Source organism: Condylostylus longicornis, unplaced genomic scaffold (assembly GCF_029603195.1).
Source record: "Condylostylus longicornis isolate FDR11 unplaced genomic scaffold, ASM2960319v2 ptg000135l, whole genome shotgun sequence".
In the NCBI taxonomy this organism is placed as follows: domain Eukaryota; kingdom Metazoa; phylum Arthropoda; class Insecta; order Diptera; family Dolichopodidae; genus Condylostylus; species Condylostylus longicornis.
This window is the reverse complement of record NW_026578103.1, coordinates 2752489-2777405: the sequence shown is the minus strand read 5'-3', so window position 1 is coordinate 2777405 and position 24917 is coordinate 2752489. Positions and strand designations below refer to the sequence as shown.

Below are 24917 nucleotides of genomic sequence, written 5' to 3'. Positions count from 1 at the left end.
AAAACCCTGTTGAATATAATTACAATAACGTATAATACTGAAATAAAAATACTCTTTTTTTTTAGTGAAAAGTCTTTTATTAATAAAAAATTTTTTCTAAACATTATATTTCATAAACCTCAAATCAACGAACTAAGCGAAACGATCATGAACGAGAGAATTTGTCTATCATGTACATTGTTTAACAAACTTATAATTGTACAGTTTTTTCCAAAATTTAAAATAAGTTTTACAAAATAATTAAATACAATTTTTAGCTTGAAAATGTAGTAACATTATAACATATTTAAATAGGAAAATAATTAATATGATCATCCATTTTAAAAATATATACTCTAAGGCACAGAGTTAGTCGCAATAGCAATTGGCCAACTAATTGGCCCTCTAAGGACGTATTCCTCTAAAGTCTGCTTAATTTTTATAAAACGTCGTTTGAATTCTAATCCACAACCTTTTGATAACCTAAAGTCTAGTAAAATTTTATTATCCATTTCAATTATATGTGCCTTAAAAACTAAACGTAATTTTCTTCGGTCAATTGTAGATATTGTTATTATTGAGTCGTCACTCATTTTCCATGTATAACCTAATTTATCAAGTGCTTCCGTCAAATGTTTAATAGATTCATCCCATTTAGTTTTAACAAAGAAACGGGTCATACGTCTGACTAATCTTTGGAATACATTTTGACTAGCTGTTTGTGTTGAATTCATTTGAGAGCATAATATTAAATCATCCAATAATGCTGGCTGTGAAAAACAGAATCCTGTATAATTTGGATTATTTTCATCTCCTTTATTAACAGTACGTCCACCATTTCTATGTATGTCACCATGTTGAAAGAATTCATTATTATCACATTTAATAATTGGCATTGGTTGGGAACAATAATTTCGAGTTATTGAATCATCATATTGATTTGATATATCTAATGTTGAACGTTGTCGTTTGGCTTTTGGTGATATACCATAACTGGTTATATCGATTGATTTAAGATCTGAAATTATTTGTAAAATTTAAAATCAGATAATATTCGCAGAAAATAAAATAATATTTAAAACTATTTTAAATATGTATAAGTCATATGATATATTAATAAAATTTATTTTTTTGATATATTTTTTTTCATTATTTGAAATTGTATAAATTGTAAAAGAAATTTTTGTAGAATATAAAATTTTGTAAAATCAAAAAAAGAATTTAAAAACCTAAAACAAAAAAAAAACGAAGAAAATCAAAATATAACCATTTGGTTTTTGGTAATAAAGCTCTATGGAAATAGTTCTAAACACCATACAGCAAAAATCACCAAAGTCCAAATAGCTAAAAATAATAAATTAAACAAAAATAAAACAAATAAATAAATGAGAAATAAAATATACTAAATAACTAAATACATATGTATTAATATCTTATGCAAATAATTGTTAATTAAATATTCAAATAATTAAAAAAAATATAAATATTAAATTCTATTTATATAGCTTCTTTCTATTTATAGATGTATATAACTTCTTATAAAAATAAAAGTGATCGTAAAATATAAAAATATGGTGTTCTTTTTGCTAGTTAAGAAAAATGGCTTGACCGCTTAATTGTTCCCGACTTCCAATTAATTTGTGAAGGTTCAATCAATGTACTACATCGAAATATATATTTTGTCTGTATTTATACATAACATAATACATATCTATAAAATATCCTTATTTATATATATAAAATGTTATATATTGTATAATAAAATATGTAAATATATAAAATATTATATATTGTAAATAATTTTTTTTATAAAATTTGGTGGATTTCAGGATTTTGTTTAAATTCGTTATATTTGTAAACAAAAATTATTTTTCCCAAATGTCCGACAGAATTGTTTTTTACACTTGTTGATAAATAACATACCGTCAATGCTTTGGTAATCTAGCTTTATGAACTATATATTCTATCATACAGCTAAAGCGCCAAAGCAATGACAATTGTTCTGTTTCGAGTAATAATAATAATTTTTTCTTTTTGAGAGTATTAAAGTACCTAAAAAAATAAAAAAAAAAATAAGATCAAAGATTTATATTTCACGCAATAGAAATAAAATAATATACATGCTAATATTTTTTTTTAATTATTAAATCACGTATGTTCTATCAAAACTTTCAGTTAGGTACCAAGTTACTCGCAGAATATATAAAAAAAAATTAACTGAGAGTCACTTAGTACCTGACCAAAAATTCTGAATACCAATAATTGTTTTTAAAATATAAATAAATTAAATATATCAAGGTCTCTTTAATATCTTAATTTTTTCAAATATTTTATATTTTTTATTGTAACTTTTTTTTAATCCTTCAAACATAAATAAAAATAATGTTGACGAAACAAGTAAACACGGGTATATTTAGAATTAATAAAAAAAAATTTACCTGAATCAGTAAATTGAATTTGACACCATTTATGTTCTAAAATAATATCCAATTTTAAACGGCTTGGTGGATTTACTGATAAAACTTTCCTAAGTAACGAAATCGCTAATGTATCCAATTTGCTCCATGGTGTTGCTGTAGACCATCGATCATTTTCCTTCCAATTCAAAAACTCTTGACAATTTGTTGACGGCTGATCCCATGGTAATTCTGAAATTTACAATAATTTTTTTTCTGTTTTAATTTTTATTAAAATACTGTTTTTTAATTAAATTCTCTTGTTTTATGTACTAAAAACTTATTGTATAGAATTTATTTATATTTACATACATTTTTTTAATTTTTTTTTTGTTTTCAAAATATTTCAACAATATTAATTATGGAATAAACATAAAACAAAAACAAAAATAAAGAAGAAAATAGAATAAATTAAAAAAGATGAAATAAAAATGTTTTATGAAATCTGTAATAAAAATTAAATAAGTAAAAAAAAATATGTGCAGCAAGCAATTTAAGCGGGAGCTTTGGTATTAAAGCTTTAGATGGATTCAAATATAAAATCTACAGCTAGAATACCAAAGAACCTGCAAAAATGTGATGAAAAAACTTGGAACAAAAAATTAAATTAATTAAACAAACAAAAAGAAAAGAAAAATGAAGACAAAACAAAAAATGTAGATATATTTTTTATATATGTATGTATGTATAAAATGTACAAGGAAAAATAATGAAAATTTCGTATTTTTAAGCACTTTTCCAAAAAAAATTTTTGAAAAAAGTGCTTAATATTTTCACTCTGTCCGTCCGTTCGCCCGTGGACTTGTATACAAAACTTCTACACCCTTGAAGATAGAAAGCTGAAATTTTATATGTACATAAATCTTTATTAGAAACAGAAAATTTTTTCCTATCTCACCCCTCCCTTAAAAAGTTATAACCCCCTGAAATTCTAAAAGTGCCATTTTTCAACCATTTACTGCAGTGAAACCATAAGTATTTTACTGAAGTGAAACCATAAGCAAACGCAAATATTGACTGGCTTTTTCTACCGCGGCGTATCATACCTGAACTTTAAAAAAACAAAATGGCCGTTTAACAATTTACCGTTATATGAAGTCTAAATTAATCCAAACGGTATCAAAATTTTTTCTAAATTTTTGATACCATTTTTCTTCTACACCGTACGTTGTGGGAGTCTGATATTTAAACAGCTGTTAGAAACTTATAAATAGTTCATTTCGTTAGAAGAAAAATTTTTTTCTTCTAACGAAATGAACTCTTTAAATTATCGCCACTAGAAATTTGTAAGATTTGGATTTTTGGCACCTTATATTGCTTTTTCAAATTTCTATAAACGCAGAAAACTAACGGTAAACTCTACGCCATTAAAATATATAATTATTTTCCTTAACTCACGCTATTAAATCTTAAAATTGATTGAATACAAAAAGATAGATTGAATACATTGATCATCCTAAAGGTATGAAATTTTTGAAATATATTCGTATATGAATGAAAGTAATGTAAATGTAGTACATCGCTAGTTTGTTTTTAAAAGCAGTATTTTCAATTGTTGAAGGGAAAAGTATCATATTACAAACCATTGGTTTGACCCAACATTATTTTATTTACATACACATATACTTATTTAATATAACTTTAACAATTTCTTTTTTCTGGGATTTCCTATTAAATTTTTTATTCAAAGTAAAAAAAACATAACACATGACACATAACAATTGATTTTTATATACATATTTACATAAAATTTTTTGCATTGCACGAAACTTACATATTCTAATTGCTTTTTTTATATCTAAAAAGTAATAAATATATAAATAAAATATGAATAGCAAAAATATATAAAACGAGAATAGAAAATCAAGAAAGTAAAATGAAGATTGATGTAACATGCAATTTCTATTTTATTTCGAAAAATGGATAATTAAACTAAATATGGATGCGTCTGTTTTAGTCCGATGTCCTTATCGAATATAAAAAAAAAACAATTAAAAAAAATTACATTAAATTAGGACGCAAACGCGTTCTTCTTTCAAAAAAAGGAAACTCAAATTTATGAAAACCAAATCATTTCAGTTTCGGTGATTCAAACAAGAACAAAATTAAACGAAATATTTGTTTAACAAAATAAACTCGAGTCTAATTTTAATAAATAAACTTGAGTATTTTGACTACAAAAATATACATATATGGTTTTTGAGTTGCAACATATTTAATTTGAAAAGTAGAGAAACGAGTTCATTTATGTATTCAATTTCCTCTAAGCCTATTCTTAGACAAAATTGGAAGCTGCGTATGCAATTTGGTGGCACTTCATACACAAAATTGATGCTTTGTTTCTATTGCGTATAAATATTATAAAATTTAAGATTTTATATAAGTTTTTTTAAAATTAAAAAGGAAACAACAATAAAAATTTAACTTTGTTTTTGGCCAGAATGCTCTTTATAACATAATTAATAGAATAAAGTTTAGCATGCCAAAAAATGTAAAATAATCATATATTAGGAATTTTGTTTTAGGCAAATGTTAGCTGTTAAAATATTTATATAAATCTATTTTTCAACTAAGTTTAAAGGTGTATTACATATATAAGCAATCATAACTACATAATAAAACTTTTACACGCGCAAGAAAGTACAAAGTATTATTAATTAAAAATAAACAAAACTAATAGTATATAGAAATTTTTATTATATTATATTTCATATATAATTTATTTTACTTACCACCTGCTAACATTGTAACAAGTATGACACCACACGACCATAAATCAGCTGGTTGTGCATGATAAGGTTTGCATAATACTTCTGGTGCTACATATGGAAGTGTCCCGCATCGTTTGTCCAATAATCTTTCTTTACCTTTCATTCTAAATTTTTTTATAAAAAATTTAAATACATATATGTATATGTATGTAGACATCAATAACATAAAAATATAATTTTTTAATAAATAATTTGTAATATATTATGTAATCGCATTTTCTACTATAAACAAAGCTTATACCATCATACCTAAACATGGTTGCCATGCCAAAATCTGATATTTTAATGTTATCATGCTCATCTAACAGTAAATTTTCTGGTTTTAAGTCTCGATGTGCCACACCACGTGAATGTAAGTATTTAACTCCAGATAATAACTGATTAAAATAACGTTGAGCTTCATGTTGCGGCATACCAATATCTGGCTCTAGAATTAAAAAAACAAAAAAGTGAATGAAAAATTTAATGCATACATGTTTAAATGTTGGTTTCGTAACGATTTTTTAATAATTTTATAAGGTGAAACAAAGAAAAATAAATTCATCCTTTAAAAGCTAAAATTAAGATTTTATAGTGAAATTTTTCGTTCTCCCGACGGATGCATTATAAAAATTGCAAAAAAAAAAAATTTGTTCACATACATACAAATCATTAAATATTAAAGTATCCATCAATAAAGAAACAAAAATCATGTGTAATCAATAATAATATAAAAAATGGAGAAATTTTTAAATTTGTATCAGAAATACAATAGGGACTGGCAAAAAAAACTAAACGATACTATGAAGCTATGGAGAAATTAAACTAAAAGACAATTAGTTGAAAAAAAAGGAAACAAAAAGTAACACAAATTTGTTTCATTAAATTTATCAAGCCAAAATGCAATAAGAAGTTTATGGTTTGTGTCATTAATTATTTGAGTTGTGTACTTCAATTGCTCGTTTTACGAACACAATTTCCAACTTAACGCATCGCTCAATAAGTCCGTAGGATGGCTAATAAAACAATAACATTTTAATATAATTTGATTTTATTCATCAACATAGTCTCTTTTTAAGGCGATATAGTCATTCTTTTCGCTCAAAATATGCTTCAGGCGATACACTATTTATCTTTTCCTTCAAAATATGCTGTTCAATTGTTCCAATAATTCCATGTAATATTCGCTGTTGATCGTTTTACCATTCTCAAGATAATCAATGAACAATATTCCATGGATTTGGGCGGCTTTCATCCGCTGGTGTCCACTCAGCCGACTGTCGATTTGACCATGTTTCACCCATTGTGACGTAGCGACTCAAAAAATTCTTTTTAACACGGTGAAATAGGGCCAGGCAAGCCAGAATAGGGCCAGAATCATCAATTCGTTGTTGTTTTTAGTCCGGTGTTAGCAAACGCGGCACCCATTTCGAACAGAACTTTCTCATACCCAAATGTTCGTGTAATATAGTAAGTACTCTGCCCTTTCATATCTTTTCAGTGTCGGCAATCTCTTTCAATTTTAATTTGCGGTCGAATAAGACGATTTTATGGATTTTTTTGATGCTTTTTTAGTAACTGCCGACCGGAGCGTTCAGCATCATCGGTATTTGTACGATCACGTTTAAAGTCAGCAAACCACTTTTCAACCATTCGCCTCGAGGGAACGGAGTCCGAATAATACTTATGAAGGTCTGCACCGTGTTTTTTATCATAAAAAAACAATGCTTAATGAGAAATACACGAAATTCTGATTTTTTCATTTTTTTTCAATTCACAAAAGTTGATTCAATCGTTCACAACGTTCCCACTTGGATATAATTGTATCCATTTGGATACATTTTTGCTTTAAAATTTAGCTTGGATACAAAGATACTCAAATCTGCTAAAATGACGAAATTGGCTACATTTCAAAAATTTTGCTGAAATATGGATACATTTCTTTCTCGAACACTAAATAAATGTTACAAAATTTTTAAGGTTACTAATATTAAATCGTGAAATTGCTTTATCTTCCAAAAAATATTATTTGCTGACTAAATAAAATTTGCCCGTTTTTACCGCATAGTTCAACAGATAAACAACATATATTTTCTGACCTTAAATTTTAAAATGTAATAGAAATTGCGTGTGATTTCTAAAAAAATTTACTATAAATAACGAAACTCACATTGTTGAATAAAGCAAATTAATATTATTTATGAGTTTATTGGTATAAAATAAGACGATTTAGTATAATAATTCTACTTTAGGAGGCTGGATACATTTTGGAAACATTTTTTTCTCGAAATTGGATACATTTTTTTCTCGAAATTGGATACATTTTTACTTTCTAAAAACCATACGGTATCGGTATTTGTATCGCCATCTATATGTCATTCTACAGACTTATTCAGCGATTATTTAAGTTCCAACATGTAATTCCTTAATACATATATTCATCTTTAACGCTTTATTTACTTCCATGATGCACCAGATTGCTGAACATCTTATTTCTATGTCAGTTTTTATTTTTTATGGTTTTTATAATTAAAATTTTGTGAAACTTTTATTTTACAATTTAATGAATTTAGATAGTAACGCACAAGAAGCAATTTTGTGCCATTTCACATTACTTGACTTAGAATTTAAAAAATTTGCTTTTGTCTAAAAAAAAATTAATCGCATGTATTAAGGCAACAATTTACTTTGTACTTGGTTGCAGAAAAAAAACATTTATAGCTAAATTTAAAAACTATTTCAAAGGATTTTCTTCACCGTTTAATGTCGACATTCTTTTTTCTTTTCGTTTTATATTTTTGACTTCTCTCTATTTATTTTTCGTTTTTTTGTTCAAAAATGCAGCAATTGAACTTATAAAATCTTAGATTCAGAGATCCTTTCTCTTTCTATCCTAACCTAGAATAAAATGAAAAACCATAAAGGACAAATTTTGTTTTTATGACTTTTTTTATATTTCATGTCATACATTTTCATATCGATTTTGCAATAATCGAAGAAGAAAAACTTCTACAAACAAGGTAGAATCATGCAATAGTATGGAGAAAGAAAGGGATAATCAAAATGGAGAAAATGTGTCAGTGAACTTTTTTTCTTTCTTTACAACTATCAAACAGATATTTCGACAACTTATATTTAGGCATAAATTATGAAAAAGTTTTCTATCTTAAAATAAAATTTAAGATTTCAAGGAATCATAGTGTAATGAAGATTATAATGTGAAGTTATATAACACTTTATACAATATTAATAAAAACAAATATATATGAATTTTTGTACACACACACATTATATTGACCCAAAAAAACGAATAATATGAGTTCTAATTTGCTCCATAAGCCATTTTTGAAAATTTTGACTTAAGCTTGGTTTAATAGATTTTGACGAGTGCTCTTTTACGTGATACAAACCGTTTTTTCCTGTTTTCTTTAGTTTGTAAGATATTCGGTGTCGTTTATGCTCCATAAACCACATGAAATTTTTAAACAATGTAATTTATGTTTTTTTAACGCTAAATATATAGGAACGCTCAGTGTACGCAGACTTTTTCTACTAACTGTATATTATTTTGAAAACTGCATAACATACGTTATTCCATAAGAAACATTTACTGTGCAATAAGGACGTGCAAGTAGAACGTTTAAAAAAAAATCAAAATAATTTCGGGAAGTAATATGTATATGATAAGAATGCAAATTATGATCAATATTTTATTCACCTTACGAAAATATTTTGTATATGAATTAATGTTATTGCTTTGTAATTTCAATTACTTCGAAAATATTATTGAAATTTTTAAAATTAATTAACTGTTTACAAAATACTAACACTTAAAATATATAAATATATGTATTTTTTTACTATCCAACAATTGTAATAAGATTTTCTTGTTTATTATAGAAATGTTTTAAATAATATAAAACATTTCTATAATAAACAAGAAGTAACTAAAGCGAAATTAAGTAAGGTATTTGTGGGGTTTACACAAAAGACATTACGATGTTCTTAATTATGATGTTTTTTATGGTTCTTTGTTTCTCAGGGTTATAATTCGTATAAACTGAATATACTACAACCTTGTAAGCAAAATCAAGAGATCAAGAAAAATCGATTCAAGCAACGTTATTATAGCAAAACTAGTGTCATAAATTCTTTTCATATTTTTATTAGATTCTTCATAATATTATATTTTTCAGTATAAATAAACGCAATATTTTCTTAGAATATAAAACCCACTAAATTTTTATTAAAAAAAAACAAAAACATTTATATTTCCCGCTTAAACTATAAACGCTTGTTTTATTAAATTTATCTAAACAAACGAAAAAAAGCACTATTCAATAATAATTTTTAATTTTTCTTTTATTAGATTTAAGGACAATAAAATGAGTAAACGAAAACAACGAAACGACAATCGTTTTTAAAATCAGTTTAATTGAAAAAAGTGCATAATATAAATATATTATTTTATAAAAGAATAACACACAACAATTATACACTACTTGTATCCTCTTTGATAGTTAACTTAATACTTAAATCACTTCACTTTGTTAAGTGGTTGGTTGATGTTAGCAGTCATGCTTATATTTTATTTTCTTTTTTCATCCTTATATTATCTTTATCATGTTCTTTTTGTTAGTTTATATTATATTGATAAAAATGATTGGAATGATAAGTTTTATGTTTATATTTTTACATAACGATATTTTATACATCCATACGCAATGACATATAATATAAAGGAACGTTATGTAGAACAAAAGAATGAAACAAAGATGATATATTGCATCATTTTCGATTATTAATATTTGTGAACATATATAAACTGATTAACTAAACATATAAATGTATGTCGTATAAATAATAATATAAATATACAATATAAAATGTACCTATATTTGATATTCGTGAATATTTTTAAATATACAGCTTATATTACGTACATATATTCACACATACATATAAATTTTTCTTTGTTTGAGATTTACAGTAGCACAAAGAGAACCATAAACACGTTTATTTTGTTATTTCAATGTTTTCTCAAACATAATTCTACACAGAATTTAAAACGGTAACAAAGAGAATCCTTCCTTAATTTTGATCAACTCCCCCTTACAAAAAAAAAATACATACACATTTTCTTTCTTTCATTCTCAGTCGTTCTACCCTCCTGTTTCTTCCAAAACACACTTTCCTTATTTTTCATGATGACGTTTTTCTCTTTTTAATTTAATCTAAATAGAAAAGTTATATAATATTTATTTGTCTTTTGGAAAATCGCGCGTTACTTATTATTTTACATAAATAATAAAAACTAAAAACATGTTCAACAGAAAACGAAACAAAAAATTATAATAATAATAATAATAAAAAAACAGGAGTAGTATATAAGTCGTAAAAATAAATAAATAAAAACAAAAATTATAATAATAATATATAAATAAATAAAATGGTAAGGATTCATAATCATGAATGATTATAGTGAGGATGATACTGATAATGATTGACAATACTGATGTTGATAATACTAATGATTATAATGTTGATGAATTACAATTACAAAAAAGGAAAAAAAATTAATTTTTTTTTCATTCTTTGCTTTTTGTTTTCTTCCTTGTGTGGACCAAAAAGTTTAAATCAAACAAAGAAAAACAAAGAAATTTTTTACTCTATGTTATGTTATATGTTAATGGTTAATACTCAAACCAATGTGGCATAAGTGTGGCATGAATACATAACATATAACAACATACAAATATATTAATATATGTATGTATGTACATATATCTATACAAAACAACTAAAAAGAAGAAAAAAGAGAAAAAAGTAAAAAGAGGAAGAAAGAAGAACATGGATTACATACATATATTAAAAACAGGATATAAAAGTTGATAAATTAAATGTCATGGTTCACTAAGTCTTTTTTTTCGTTTTGGTTATGTATAATTTTAGTTAAAAGCTTATTATAACATTTTATGTACTTTTAATTTTGTGTTTTCGCTCTTTCTCGTTTTTTAAGGACCAAGAAAGAAAGAAAAAAAACGAACAAATTCGAAAATCATCAAAACGAAAAGAAAAAAAAATACATGAGTTTTTTCTTTATTCATTTCGTGTCTTTTTTTCTGTTCAATTTAAATTTTTATTTTTAGTTTTTCATAATTTTTTTTAGCATATTTATAGGGAATGTGTAGTTTGATTTTTTTTTCGGCTGTGAAATAACTTTATTTTGGATTTCTTGTTTTTTCTTTTAAAATTTTTGTCAATTATTAAAAAAATAAATTTTTCCATATGCCTTATGTATGTATGTATTTATATGATCGTTGAGATTGATTTAAAGAATTTTAATTTGTAGGATAACAAAAAATATTTAATTTTTGTTGCAAACTAATTAAAACTAATTAAAATCGAAATATACTTAACGATTATTGTATGTTTTCATTATAATAATCAAAATTTTGTTTATCTTTGATAATTTGTGAGTTTACTTGAGCTTGCATTCAAAAAGTTCTTTATCTATTACCAATCTATGCATTTAAAAAAAAAAGAAAAATAATAATGATACAAAAGCTAAATACGTTAAATAATAAATAATGAAAATGACTGATTATGTAATTGTGTAAAAGAATGAACTCTTATGAACAAATAAAAGATTGAACACTTTGCAAAATCTCTTTTGATTTTCAATTTTAGCGGTTTAATTACAAGTGGTTGAAAATCAAATAAATAATGATTTTATGCCATTATATGCAGAATTGCTATAAATGATGTTATGAAATTTAAAAAAATCCGTTAATCAAAAATTTAATTTTGTTTCCCCCTTCATTTTGACTTACCAATTCGATCAAATAATTCACCACCAGCGGCATATTCTAAAAATATATATTCAATATCGCCTTGTGATCTTTTTCCGAAGTATCTTAACACATGTTGATCTTGTAAAATTTTTTGAATACAAACTTCTTTACGTACGGATAGCACAGCATCCGGATGTTTTTTTAAATCAACCATTTTCATAGCAACTGCTTCACCAGTTTGTCGGTTAATTAGCAATTTAACTCTAAAAAAAATACAATAATTAAAAAACTAATTTGGCGTTATATAATATAATAAAATAAATATTATAATATTTAATGAATGCGTTATATAACTTTCATAATTAATTTGGATATCAAAATGACAAGAAGGAAATATTAAACTTTTAAAAAAAATCAGAAACCCAGATATAAAAACAAAAAAAAAATAGTGGTAAAGAAAAATATTTAAAAATTTTTTTTTTTTAAATTTATTCCATTTAGCTTATTTTCAATTTATAAAAAAAAATAACAAAACAAAAGCGTGATATAGAAAAAAACAGTAGCATATTATTTTATTAGCACACATCAATATACACACAAAAACATACATATGAACAATGAAATTGAGAATTTTTGAATAATTGTGCTGCCAATATTGGCCGTATACTAAAAAAAATATTTAAAAAAAAATAACAAAAATTTAAGAAAAGATACAAAGAGAAGGAAGAAAATAACAATCAATGCACTAGAATAAAAAAAAAAAAAACAAAAAAAATGTTTTTCCTTTTTTCAAGAAAAAGCGCAACAAGGATGCGCAACGGCTGCTGTACTCAAAACTTCTATTCAAAATTGTTAATTTTCTTTTTCCTCAACAATTGTTTTTACATTTTAACTTCTAAGTTTGCACTTCTTCTTTGAGTTCTTTTCTAATAGGTAAAGTCATGAAAAAGCATTTAAACAAGAAAATAATTTTTTTGTGTTTGAGAGAAATTCATCGGCGACGATTATAATTTCGAATTTCTATACTAACTATTATAGTATTTTTTGTGTTATTAATATTCTTTCATTTTTATTTTCTGATATTTTCCACTCTTATTTTTTGTTGATGCTAAAATTAGTAATTTTTTTTGTTTTTTTGCTTTTAATTTGGATACATTTCCACCCCAATTGAACTGCTTATTCTCTCCACAGGTATAAACAAAAACACTGCAGTGATAGTATTAGTGGATGATTTAAGCATATGTACATATGTATATAGAGTTAAAAAAATTGTTTTAAACAGTACTCTTTAAATTTAAAATTCAGTTCGTCATTGCAAGGAAAGGTGTAGTAACTGTTTTAACCTTAACATGACAAAGATCCATATGTGATTAGGTAAATTGTTTAAGATATTATTTCCGTAACGACTTCAGTTTTTAAAATAATAAACAAATATTTATGGAACCTTTATATTAACGATTAATATTTAATTAACTATTGTGCATTGTTAATTATTTTAGTATATTGTAATTAAAAATGAAATACTTCAAAAAACGTATTACACATTAAAGAATGTTAAATATTTAATAAATGAGAAATCAGTCCTGAAGTACTAACGCGCTCTTGTCATTCAGACCTTGATGGTACAAAAAGATAACAAATAAACTGCAGGTCTTTGTAAACAAGTTTTTAGGTGCTATCTGAAAAATATAAAAGCAACGCCAACTCTTGGGGCCTAATTAAACAAGAAAAAATATTGGTGGCTTTAACAATAAGATGAATGAAATTTGGTTGGATTGGGCACACTTTGAGGCGTCCACAAAAAACAATTGCCATACAGGTACTAGAGTGGAACCTTCAAGGATTGGAAAATAGGTTTTGGGTGCCCAAAAAATAGATACCGTACAACTATAATCAAAAAAGTTATCTACATGTGAGCAGAAATAAAAAATATGGCCCAAAGCAGAATTCCTATGCTGTCACAAGGAGTAAAGATGGAAGAAAAAATCCTAAAACGAGTTTTCAGAATTATTTTTTTTTTAGTTACTAGGGATAATGAGAGTAAGTACAAAATTAAACAAATTTTTTTAATTCTAAAAATCAAATTTCATAATCTAAGAAGTTTATGCGCGTTTTTGGAGCCCCTGTTATAAATTAGTATAATATAGTTTTTATTTAAAGAAAAAGAAAAACAAATAACTGATTTGTAATAACCTTTCACTTACTAACACTGATTAATATATCTTTGTATAAAATTATATGCATATGTGCATATGAAATTTATTTAATCTTGCATGTATGTACTATGTGTATAGGTAAATATTTGAGAAATAACAGAGAGAAAAATATGAAAATTCCACTTTTCCATTTTTTTTACCAATAAGATTTTTCTTTTCTTTTTTTTATTTTCTTGAAAATTTTTTTAATTGCGCATGCTTGAAATTTTGTTATTAAAATTTATTTGTAATAAAAAAAAATAACAATAAAAATGAAAACACAAAAATTAGTCCTTTCTGAATCTCTTTAAATTACATAAAAATTATTTTGCCGGCAAAATTATTAGGAAATTATTTTTGGAAATTACTGTATTGTATTTTATGCGGTATATGTTCAAAATAACAACATATAAAATGAAAACAATATAAAATATAAGAACAGAGTTACCAATAAGTAAAATACTATAATTTGGCATTTAAAAATAATTTTAAAAATTGAATTTCGAAAGAGAGAAAGAGGTACGTATAAGAAAAATGTATAAAACAAAATTTTTGAACTTGTGTGAATTCGTAATTTTTGGTTGTTAAATTTTAAAACGATTTCAAACAATATGAAAAAAAAGTAATAGTAAAAATGTAGATTCTAGTTTTGAACATATAAATTAAAAATGTTCATTTATACAAAGTAAATTTCGTAATTTTTAATATAATGCTTTTATATTACTTACATCTGCATAAAAAAAAGTTCAACAAAATTGAAATAATTTATTAATCACTATTAAGATATGTTATTAGCAAATCAGTTTCAAATTCTATATAATATTCTATATACTGATTATACACTTTTTGCTTTTTGAAAAGAAAGCCAGTTAAAACGAGAAAAAATAGAGTTGATCCTGTCAACAATAAAAATGAAAACACAAAAATTAGTCCTTTCTGAATCTCTTTAAATTACATAAAAATTATTTTGCCGGCAAAATTATTAGGAAATTATTTTTGGAAATTACTGTATTGTATTTTATGCGGTATATGTTCAAAATAACAACATATAAAATGAAAACAATATAAAATATAAGAACAGAGTTACCAATAAGTAAAATACTATAATTTGGCATTTAAAAATAATTTTAAAAATTGAATTTCGAAAGAGAGAAAGAGGTACGTATAAGAAAAATGTATAAAACAAAATTTTTGAACTTGTGTGAATTCGTAATTTTTGGTTGTTAAATTTTAAAACGATTTCAAACAATATGAAAAAAAAGTAATAGTAAAAATGTAGATTCTAGTTTTGAACATATAAATTAAAAATGTTCATTTATACAAAGTAAATTTCGTAATTTTTAATATAATGCTTTTATATTACTTACATCTGCATAAAAAAAAGTTCAACAAAATTGAAATAATTTATTAATCACTATTAAGATATGTTATTAGCAAATCAGTTTCAAATTCTATATAATATTCTATATACTGATTATACACTTTTTGCTTTTTGAAAAGAAAGCCAGTTAAAACGAGAAAAAATAGAGTTGATCCTGTCAACTCTGTCATACCCGTACGAATTTGTTATCCTTTGTGCGAATAAATGTGTCATGCACTGTCACATGCAGTGTCATGCAGTGTCGACAAACTATGACTTTAAGTTGCCGTACTACCATATTAATTTATGTAAAATTTCAGTACTGTGTTTTCAAGATTTTCTAAGATATGACCAAACTATTATTGAAGGTGTATGGTTGCTACCACAATGAGTCAAGAAATTTCAATGATTTTTATCACACATAACAACCCTAATAATGCACTTGTTTTCACGAGATTTATATTATAACTCCAATAATTTCTGAGATAATGCCAAATAACTTTTGGAGTTGTATGCCTGCTACCAGAAAGAGCCAAGCAATTTCAACGATTTTAACAAACATATTGGCCCCATTAATATATTCGTTTGTTTGAAATTTTAATATAACAGGTTTTATATTTTCTGAGATATAGTTAAATAAATTTTGAAGTTGTATGGCTGCTACCCGAACCAGAACCCCGATCATGTCCAATTAATCAAAATAGATTTCTGGCACTTACTACAATAAATCATTTGTGAAAATTGGTGAACTTAGTTTTTGAGTTATTGCTGGGACGGACGGACGGACGGACAGACAAAGCTATATCGACTCATATCTGAGTCTATATTTCAGACCATTATTTCTTAGCGTTACAAACGGTAAGGCAAATTTAGTATACCCTTCGAACATACGTTGGTACGGGTATAAAAATGCAAAGTTACTCTAAATAAACTTAAAAGTTTTACAATTCAAGTTCATATTATATTAATTAGTATTAAAAATTTTGTTGTACAATACTTTTATACAGATATATAATCATTAACAATTTATAAAAAAGTTTCTGTTATTCTTCTAGTTTAAGAAAGAAATATTATAAATTCAAAAAATTTCTGATAATTTTAGATCATATAGAACAATATTTTTCTAACAACAAAATTTTAAGACGCTCAATGAACTATGTGAACATAAAGAAATTAAAATGAAAAAATAAAAAAAAATTAATTCCAAAATTTTAGTTTTTTTTTCTTGTAGTGATAGTATAAACTATGAAATTAAAAGTTTCCTCTTTAATCCATGTGATGTTGAATATGTTGAATAAATTGTGATTCAAATTACGAATATTCATGCTTTCATATTTTAATCTTTATCGGGCGTTGTATTTTGAACGAAGATCTGTTAATTCTTTGCAATAAAAGCTAAATTTTGAACTATTGAGAGTATGAAATTATTTCATACATATTTTAAATTTAAAACAAAAGCAGTTTCAAAAATTTCTTTTTAACCAAACTAAATTCAAAAGGATGTCATTTCTTTCCTTTTACCATATAAATATATGATACAGATTTTTTTAACATGCAAAAAAGATGATAATTTTATTGTGTATTATGCTTAACATATCTTTTTAAAACTATAAAACATGCGTTCATAAAATTGTATTCAATTTATAATATGAATCAAAAAAAAATTGAAAATTTGGTTCGTTTAGTTTATACACAAGTACTGGTGTCACTCAAGCTAAAAATAAATTTCGACGAAAGTTATTGAATTGTTAAAAAAATTAGTTTTTGGAAATTAACAAATGATATATACATGTGATTATCCAAGTCTATAAACGAATGTAAAAATTGAAAAATATTTTAGAAACGAGTTTTTTAATTTCAATTCATGCAATTTTAATTTCAATTCATTGTCCCTTTTTTTTCGAGTTCATGACAAATGAAAACAAATCACAAAAAAAAAACAACTTAATACTAGGGTTCCAGATCTGATCATGTTTTCAGCCATTGATCAATCATACAAATTTTATTGATATATTCATATCAAACAATTTGTTTTAACGTTTTTGATCAAAAATACGTGCTTTTTATTATTTATGTTTCAATGGTTTCTAATATTTTAATTAAGATCAAACAAAGATCGATCACAGAATGTGATTGATCATACAAGTCAATGAACAATACACTGAAAACTGTGGTAAATTTAAGCAAATCTCTTCGAAGACCGTAAATATAATAAAAAGTAGAATCCACAATAACTGTGCTAATTTTTTGCTACTTTTTTTATTTTTTGTTGCTTTTTAAGTTTCTTTTACAGGGTCGGGGATATTTTTTTCGAATTGGGGTTATGGTTTCCAAAATATCAGAAGATACTTGATTTGATGGGGGGGTATATACCAAATATAAAAATTAAAATTTCTACGTTTTTAAATTTTTGATTTTCTACTTCATAAAATATTAGTTTACAACACATTAAATTTTACCTTTATAAAACTAAATCAATATTTTTTAAACAGTTAAAATTCATTATATTTTACATTGTTACATACAATAATGTAACTTTCATGCCGGAGACGAGCACGCCAACAATTTTAAGCGAGATTTCTGTTGATTTGTGCCACGTTGTATTTCAATTTGAACTAAACTGATTTTTAAGAATTTGAACTTTGAAATAAATGTGGATATTTTACGATATTGTATAACTCTTTCACAAAAATAATATTATCTGTATATAGTCTAACACATCTATAATATTATCTAAATCGAAAAATCAAAAATCAGTTTCTGGATCGCGCTAAATTTTTACATAATTGCGCTATTAAAATTTAAATATGATAAAAAATTCGTAAAATTTATTGAAAAATTAATTTCAAGGATTTTAAATTTTTATCCAACAGCATTTTTTATCAATATTAAAAATATTTTCAAATGGTTGTCCCAAAAATGAAATAAAAAATTTTGAATTTCGAATCGCGCAAAGAAAATGAATCAAAAATATAACAAAAAGGTAATTTCATTTTAAATATTTTATAAACCGTAAGGTGGAAATGAGTAAAAAAAATTCAACAAAGAATATTTCCTTTTTTTTTATCCTTTTTCCCTTCTTTCAGTATTCTCTTTTTTGAATGAGATTCAACTATAAACATTACAATAAACACAAGCAACTGCACATACGAAAACACGTACAATGAAAATGAACGAAATTTTCACTTGTTCTTTTTTTTAATATATTATTCAAATGTATGCAAATAAATATATATACATGTGTATACATACTTATGCAAAAACGCGGATAGGGTATATTAAATTCTCATTGCTTTACATCCATACGTATACTTATATATATACTTTTTCATAAATTTTTAATTAATGCTATATATGTATACACATAATATTATTAAGTTTCTACGTATATGTATGTATATTTGTTTTAAAACAGGAAAAATAAATGAAAAACGGAGTGGAAAATCTTTTTAAAAGAAAAGATCTTCGTTGCACACAAAGATAAAAATTAAGAAAATTAAAACATGGAAAAAGGAAAGAGAGAAGAAGGGAATGAAAATTTTTTTTTTCTCTGTCTACTAACAAACACAATAATTTTATTGCGTGTATATATGTAATATATATATTTTTTTTTCCTTTCCTTTTCAATTTTATTTATAAAAAAGTTGTATGAAAAATTTTCGTTTTTCTCTTTTCTTAGATTAGAATATTTTATAGTGGTACAGAATATATTCTCATAATATATATGTACGTATATAAGTGTAAGTACATACAAGTATGTATATGAATAGGGGATGTAAGTAAATAATGTGTACGTAATGTACGTGGATAAACACAGTATGTATATTTCCATATTTAACGGTATATGGTAATACAATGAAATAAAATATAAACATTATATGAAAATTAGAGAATTGAAATTTTGTATAAAAAAAAAACAATTTATGTACAAAAATATATATAAATATAATTTTACCTTTTTATAGATTATTTAATATTCATAATGTTACAAAAAAAATATAACTAAAAAAAACAACAGCAACAAATAAAAATATTGCACATTTGAGATGAAAAGGACTATTTTCCTCTTTTTTTGTGTCATTCCAAGCTAAAATGAAGACAAAAATATTATAAAATTAGAGAACATTAGAGCACAGTGGAACAGAAGAGTAATAAAAACTTCTAAAGTTATTTCTTTCTTTCCATCATTTTCAGTTATTTTTATTTGTTTGGAATTAAATTGCAGTTAAAAAAGAATTTTTTCAGTTCTTTTTTGTTGTGTTTTTGAAAAAGTTTTGACATATAAAATTTAAATATAGAATGAAAATTAGGTAAAACGGGGAACTATTTTTCATTTTATATTCGTAAGTGTATATTATTTTCTATATAATTTTATCAATATAAACTTTTTGCAGATATTAGAGTTGAAACAAAAAGAAATTTTTTTTTCATGAGGAAAAAAAACCGTTTGGGGTTAAATTATAATTTAATAAATATATGTATTATGTTCATAATATATAGAAAGTAATTGAATATTAAAGATGAAAATATAAGACAAAATGTATGTCTATTTATATATATATGTGTAGGTACATGTTACATATGGTTAATGTGAAAGTCATAATTTTTATACATTTTGTAATTATAGCTAAAAAAATATTTCAAATAATAAAATATTTTACTCGTATATACAAACACTGGTCTTCAAAAAAACTCGGTCACGGATTAAGAACAATTTGTAATCATCGTTCTCAAAACAATGTTGTATTACTTTAAATGTTTCAATTATGCACAATTTTTTTTACATTTAAGAAAAAAGCTTTCGATCAAAATCGTACAATTCCTTGATTGCAATCCTGGATTTTTGTACTCCTCTAATTAGGACTTAATTACAAAGTATTGTAACTTTGATTATTCTTTCAGCTAAGCCTAATTGTATATTACAATAGCTTACAGATTTACACTATTTTGTCAAACAAAATACAAATTTTCTTTTTAAATACAAAAGTAATTTTTATTATAATCAAATACTGCAGACAAAAAAAAATCAATAAATTTAATTGACAAACAAAAATTAGTTTTAAGATTTATTAAATTAATTTAATTTTTATGATTCATTTCTGATTTGTGATTTATAAAAGTGAAAATAAAAATTAGAAAAAAAAATTTAAATTTAAATTTTTAAAGTTATCAACTTTATTTTTCGTTCTTATTTAAAAAAAATAAAATAATACGAATACGTTACGTAATGCGGTATTTCAGTTTATACCGAATTACTATGTTTATTTACTTAAATAAAATTTACATAGAAATTTTATGTGAGTCCTAAATTCATAGCAACACAATGCATAATAATATGTTGATGCACATTTTCAAATTATAAATTTGATATGTCTGATTTTACTTTAATTTACTCGAAAAAATTTTCAAATACTAATCGAAATTTTTCGAAAAAATAATTTATTTTTCATAAGTAATTTATTATTCATTGTTTTTTTTTCTCAAACTATTTACCATTATATTGGTACTATTGGAATATATGGCTCAAAAAAACTGAAGTATCCCAATATCAATTGTTTTCCGCTAATATTCAGAAAAGGAACTTCAATTTGCAACTTAATAACAATTATATCATTTAATAATTAAAATGTATGATTTATCTTTGTTTACTTTAATAATCTGTTAATAAATTTTATGGACAAAACTGAATTTGATATAAAAAAGTTTTTGCCAAAAAATATCAATTTATATAGCAATGTAATCTGCAATTGAATTCCTAACCACTAATTGAATTAAACACCATTAAGAAAAAATAAAGGAAATAAATTCCTGGCGACGACTTATATATTTTGTATATTTAAATTATCAATCATTTATTCACAGAATATGCGGCTATACGCCTGTATTAATTATATCGTAATTGTGAAAAACTATTTAAAAAAGTTTAATACGTACTTATAACAAAATGCAAAATGTATTTAAATAAAGAGCTTATTGCAAATTAAATAGAACGCGATCCTGACATGGGAGAAGGCGTTGTTCTTATCAAAATAAGTTATAATTGTGAATGTTTTTACTTTAAATATTGCGATTTTAATGATTCCTTTTGTGGTTTGACACTTAAATACATACATATGTATAATAATATTATTTTTATTTAATATTCAATATTCATCTATACTTAATGTTCATTATAATTCTTCACAAAACGTGATTAAAATGTTTAAAATTGCAAACAAATCGAATAAGAAATCAAAGGTTCACTGATTTTAATTCTTTAGAAGTAGAAAATAAAATATAAACTATGTATGTGTTATTATACAATTAACTTAAATAACATTAATATGGGTCAAGCTGTTGGATTTTTTGAATAAGATGTAATTTGTATACAGTGGCGAGGAAAACACGTATTACATACGGAATATGAATAATATATATAAAACATTAAAATTTGATTGACAAGGAATTAAACACAATTTAATTCAAAACTGAAACATTAGGTATTTTAAATCTATTCAATTTTATTAAAATTACTTTAAGTAATCAAATAGTTAAGTTCAAATTAAAATTTTACATGTTTGTCACATTGGCAAGTAATTGTTTCCTAGTCTAAGTAGAAAACATTTTAGTTTTGTTAAAGTAAATCCTAGCTCAAAATAGGTATGCTACGAAAAATAAATTACGAATTAATTTCTTATAAATGAATTTGCAATTATTGGTCGTTTAAAATACAAAATTAATTAAGCCGCTAGCTTTTTTTTAACAAATATATCTTTGTGTATATATAAGCAACATGTTAAAATGAATAATTGTTAACTACAGATTTTCATTTGCACTTATTAAAAACTATCCATAACTACATTTGTTTAACGCAATAATAATTATGAACTTTCTGATTTTAATATAAATTGTACTGTATTATACACAGATATCTTGTAATTCGCAAATGTTACTAGGTTTAAACTACTATCGTACGCAATAAATTGTAAAATCTTAGCTTAATTCCTAGTAAATATTATAAAATAAATATGATTTAAAGTAAATATTATAAAAATATTAAACGTTTACTTGTTTATAAAAACGCTCTGCAATTTAAAATTATCAACCAATTTGCAATATAGGACCAAATAGATACTAATAAGGATATTTCGAGACAAAATCGTAGTAATAATAACGTAATGAATAGGAGAAATTACAAGAAACAAATGCAACAATGGAAGAATAATAAAGAAAATTAAGAAGCTAAACATAATCTACGATAAATAGAATTTTTCTGTTCGTATAATTTTCTAACATACATTTACATATATGTATATATGTATATATATGTATATATGTATATATATATACATTTATATATGTATATATTTATATATGTATATATTTACACATATATATATATATATATGTATGGATTTTAAAAGGTACAAACGTGGCCAAAAGTAAAAGCCTTAAGTTCTTTAAAATTTAATATTTATATTTTAAAAATTGTTTACCAAAGTTTCAATTTAAAATAATAGTAATTCTAAGTTATTCTGCAATACTATTTTTCACTAAATAAATATAATATATATTCATTCATTTCAGGTATATTTATAAAATTGAGATTTTTAAATGTGACTGGCCAATTTTCAACAAAGTGCAATTGTAACCGTAAAATGGTATTTTAAATGAAAAATTAAAATTACCCTAAGTAATTAAATAGTGCTATTATGCATGTAAATGACAAGTGTTATTATTGATAAAGTGTTAATAAAAATAAGTTAATATTAATAAAGCTTTTTATGAAATTTTGAAACTTACTTATTTACAAAAATTTGAGCAAATATAATTAACAATGATTCTGAATCAATTTTCCTTAGTTTTATTTAATTATCTTAAGTAAAAATGTTACAAATATATATAAAAAATTTTATTTTCTTCTTTGTCCAGGTTTGTATTTATAATTTTATATGTGAATGTAAGATTAAAATTTCTAACAAGAAAATCTTAGTATATTATCATAAACAAAGGTATTTTTATACACATATGTATGTATTCAATTTATTATTTATATTTATTCTTTTATGAGCACATACTTATTGTTCTATATTATATATATTTCAATGTAAATATACATATATTATCATTTCCTTCAAGTAATAGTATCTTTTTACTAAAAAATTGAAACGAAAATATAAGAAAAAATTAAAGTGGAAAAAGGGAAAAAAGTATAAAAATGAAGGAACATAAAAAATGAAGGGAAGGTAAAACAAAAAAAAAAAAGGACAAAAAGATTAATAGAAAAAAAAACAAACGAATTGATAAGAAATAAAAACTTACTCGCCGTAGGCACCTTCACCGAGAGTTTGCGCAAGCGTCCATCCCTCTACAAATTCACGATTGTTGCTACTACCATTATTATTATTATTATTGCTGTTGTTATTGTTGCTGCTGTTGCCGGTAATATTATTAGCAAGGTTATTGCTATTTACAACAATTGCATTGCCGTTGTTGTTCATGTTATTAATGTTGCTGTTGCCATTACAGTTGCTACTACTACTGCTGTTGTTATTTCTGCCATTTTGTATTGAAGACATTATACTGCTGTTGTTCATCATCATTTTGTTGTTGATTCTATCCTTTATTTATATATTATAATAAAAACAAAATTATTCCAATTTTCCTTTTTACAACTTCTTTCTGTTCAATTTTTTTTTGTTTTAATAATTTCTCATGTACGTATGTATATAATTTATTAAACATAAATATAAGTATGAAATATTTTATATTTTTATAAATTGTAATGTCTTTGTAGTTTGTATATTTGTAGTTGGCTTAAGTATTCCTTTTTTCTTTTCTTATTTTATATCGAATTCTCCGTTTTTTTATTTTTCTTCTCGTTTTTTAGGTCCAATTCCAGAAATACATACATGTGGCAAAGTCGCGATATAGAATTTCGAAATACAAAAATATTTTTATTTTACATTTGTATAAATGTGTATATGTATATGATTGGATATTCATTAAACTTTTTCTTGTTTTTTTTTTTTTTTTAAATTTCTGTGCCTGCCGTATTTAATTATAACAAACTGTGTAAGTTTTCTATTATTATTTTGTTGTTGTTGTGTATGATACAATTGCAAATATCTATAAATAGAAGAATACCTCTACGTATTTAAATATGTGTATAGTAATGAATTTTTATCTCAAAATGTAGTTTTAGACAAGTTTTATCCTTTTTTATAGATATTCACGTAATAAAAATCTTAAAATCAAGAAAAAAACAAATTTAATTTGGAAGAGCTTTGTGGAAAATCGCCAACGACAATTTTTCTCTTTAAGTGTTCTTTTTTTTTCTATTTTAATTTTAAATTGATTGTAGAATTTATTCTTCTTGTTGTTGTTGATTTTAGTGAAGTTAT

General features: G+C 24.0%; 1 protein-coding gene across 1 annotated transcript; it reads right to left on the bottom strand.

Moving 5' to 3' along the window:
- Positions 1 to 64: 64 nt before the first annotated feature.
- On the bottom strand, positions 65 to 24317 carry LOC129615384 (serine/threonine-protein kinase grp). Its single transcript, XM_055530553.1, has 6 exons — positions 23836 to 24317; positions 12019 to 12242; positions 5456 to 5633; positions 5168 to 5310; positions 2418 to 2627; positions 65 to 997 (listed from the first exon to the last, which is right to left on the bottom strand). Exons 1-6 carry the CDS (start codon positions 24114 to 24116, stop codon positions 336 to 338), a joined length of 1698 nt encoding a protein of 565 aa, XP_055386528.1. The 5' UTR covers positions 24117 to 24317; the 3' UTR covers positions 65 to 335.
- Between the last annotated feature and the right edge of the window lie 600 nt (positions 24318 to 24917).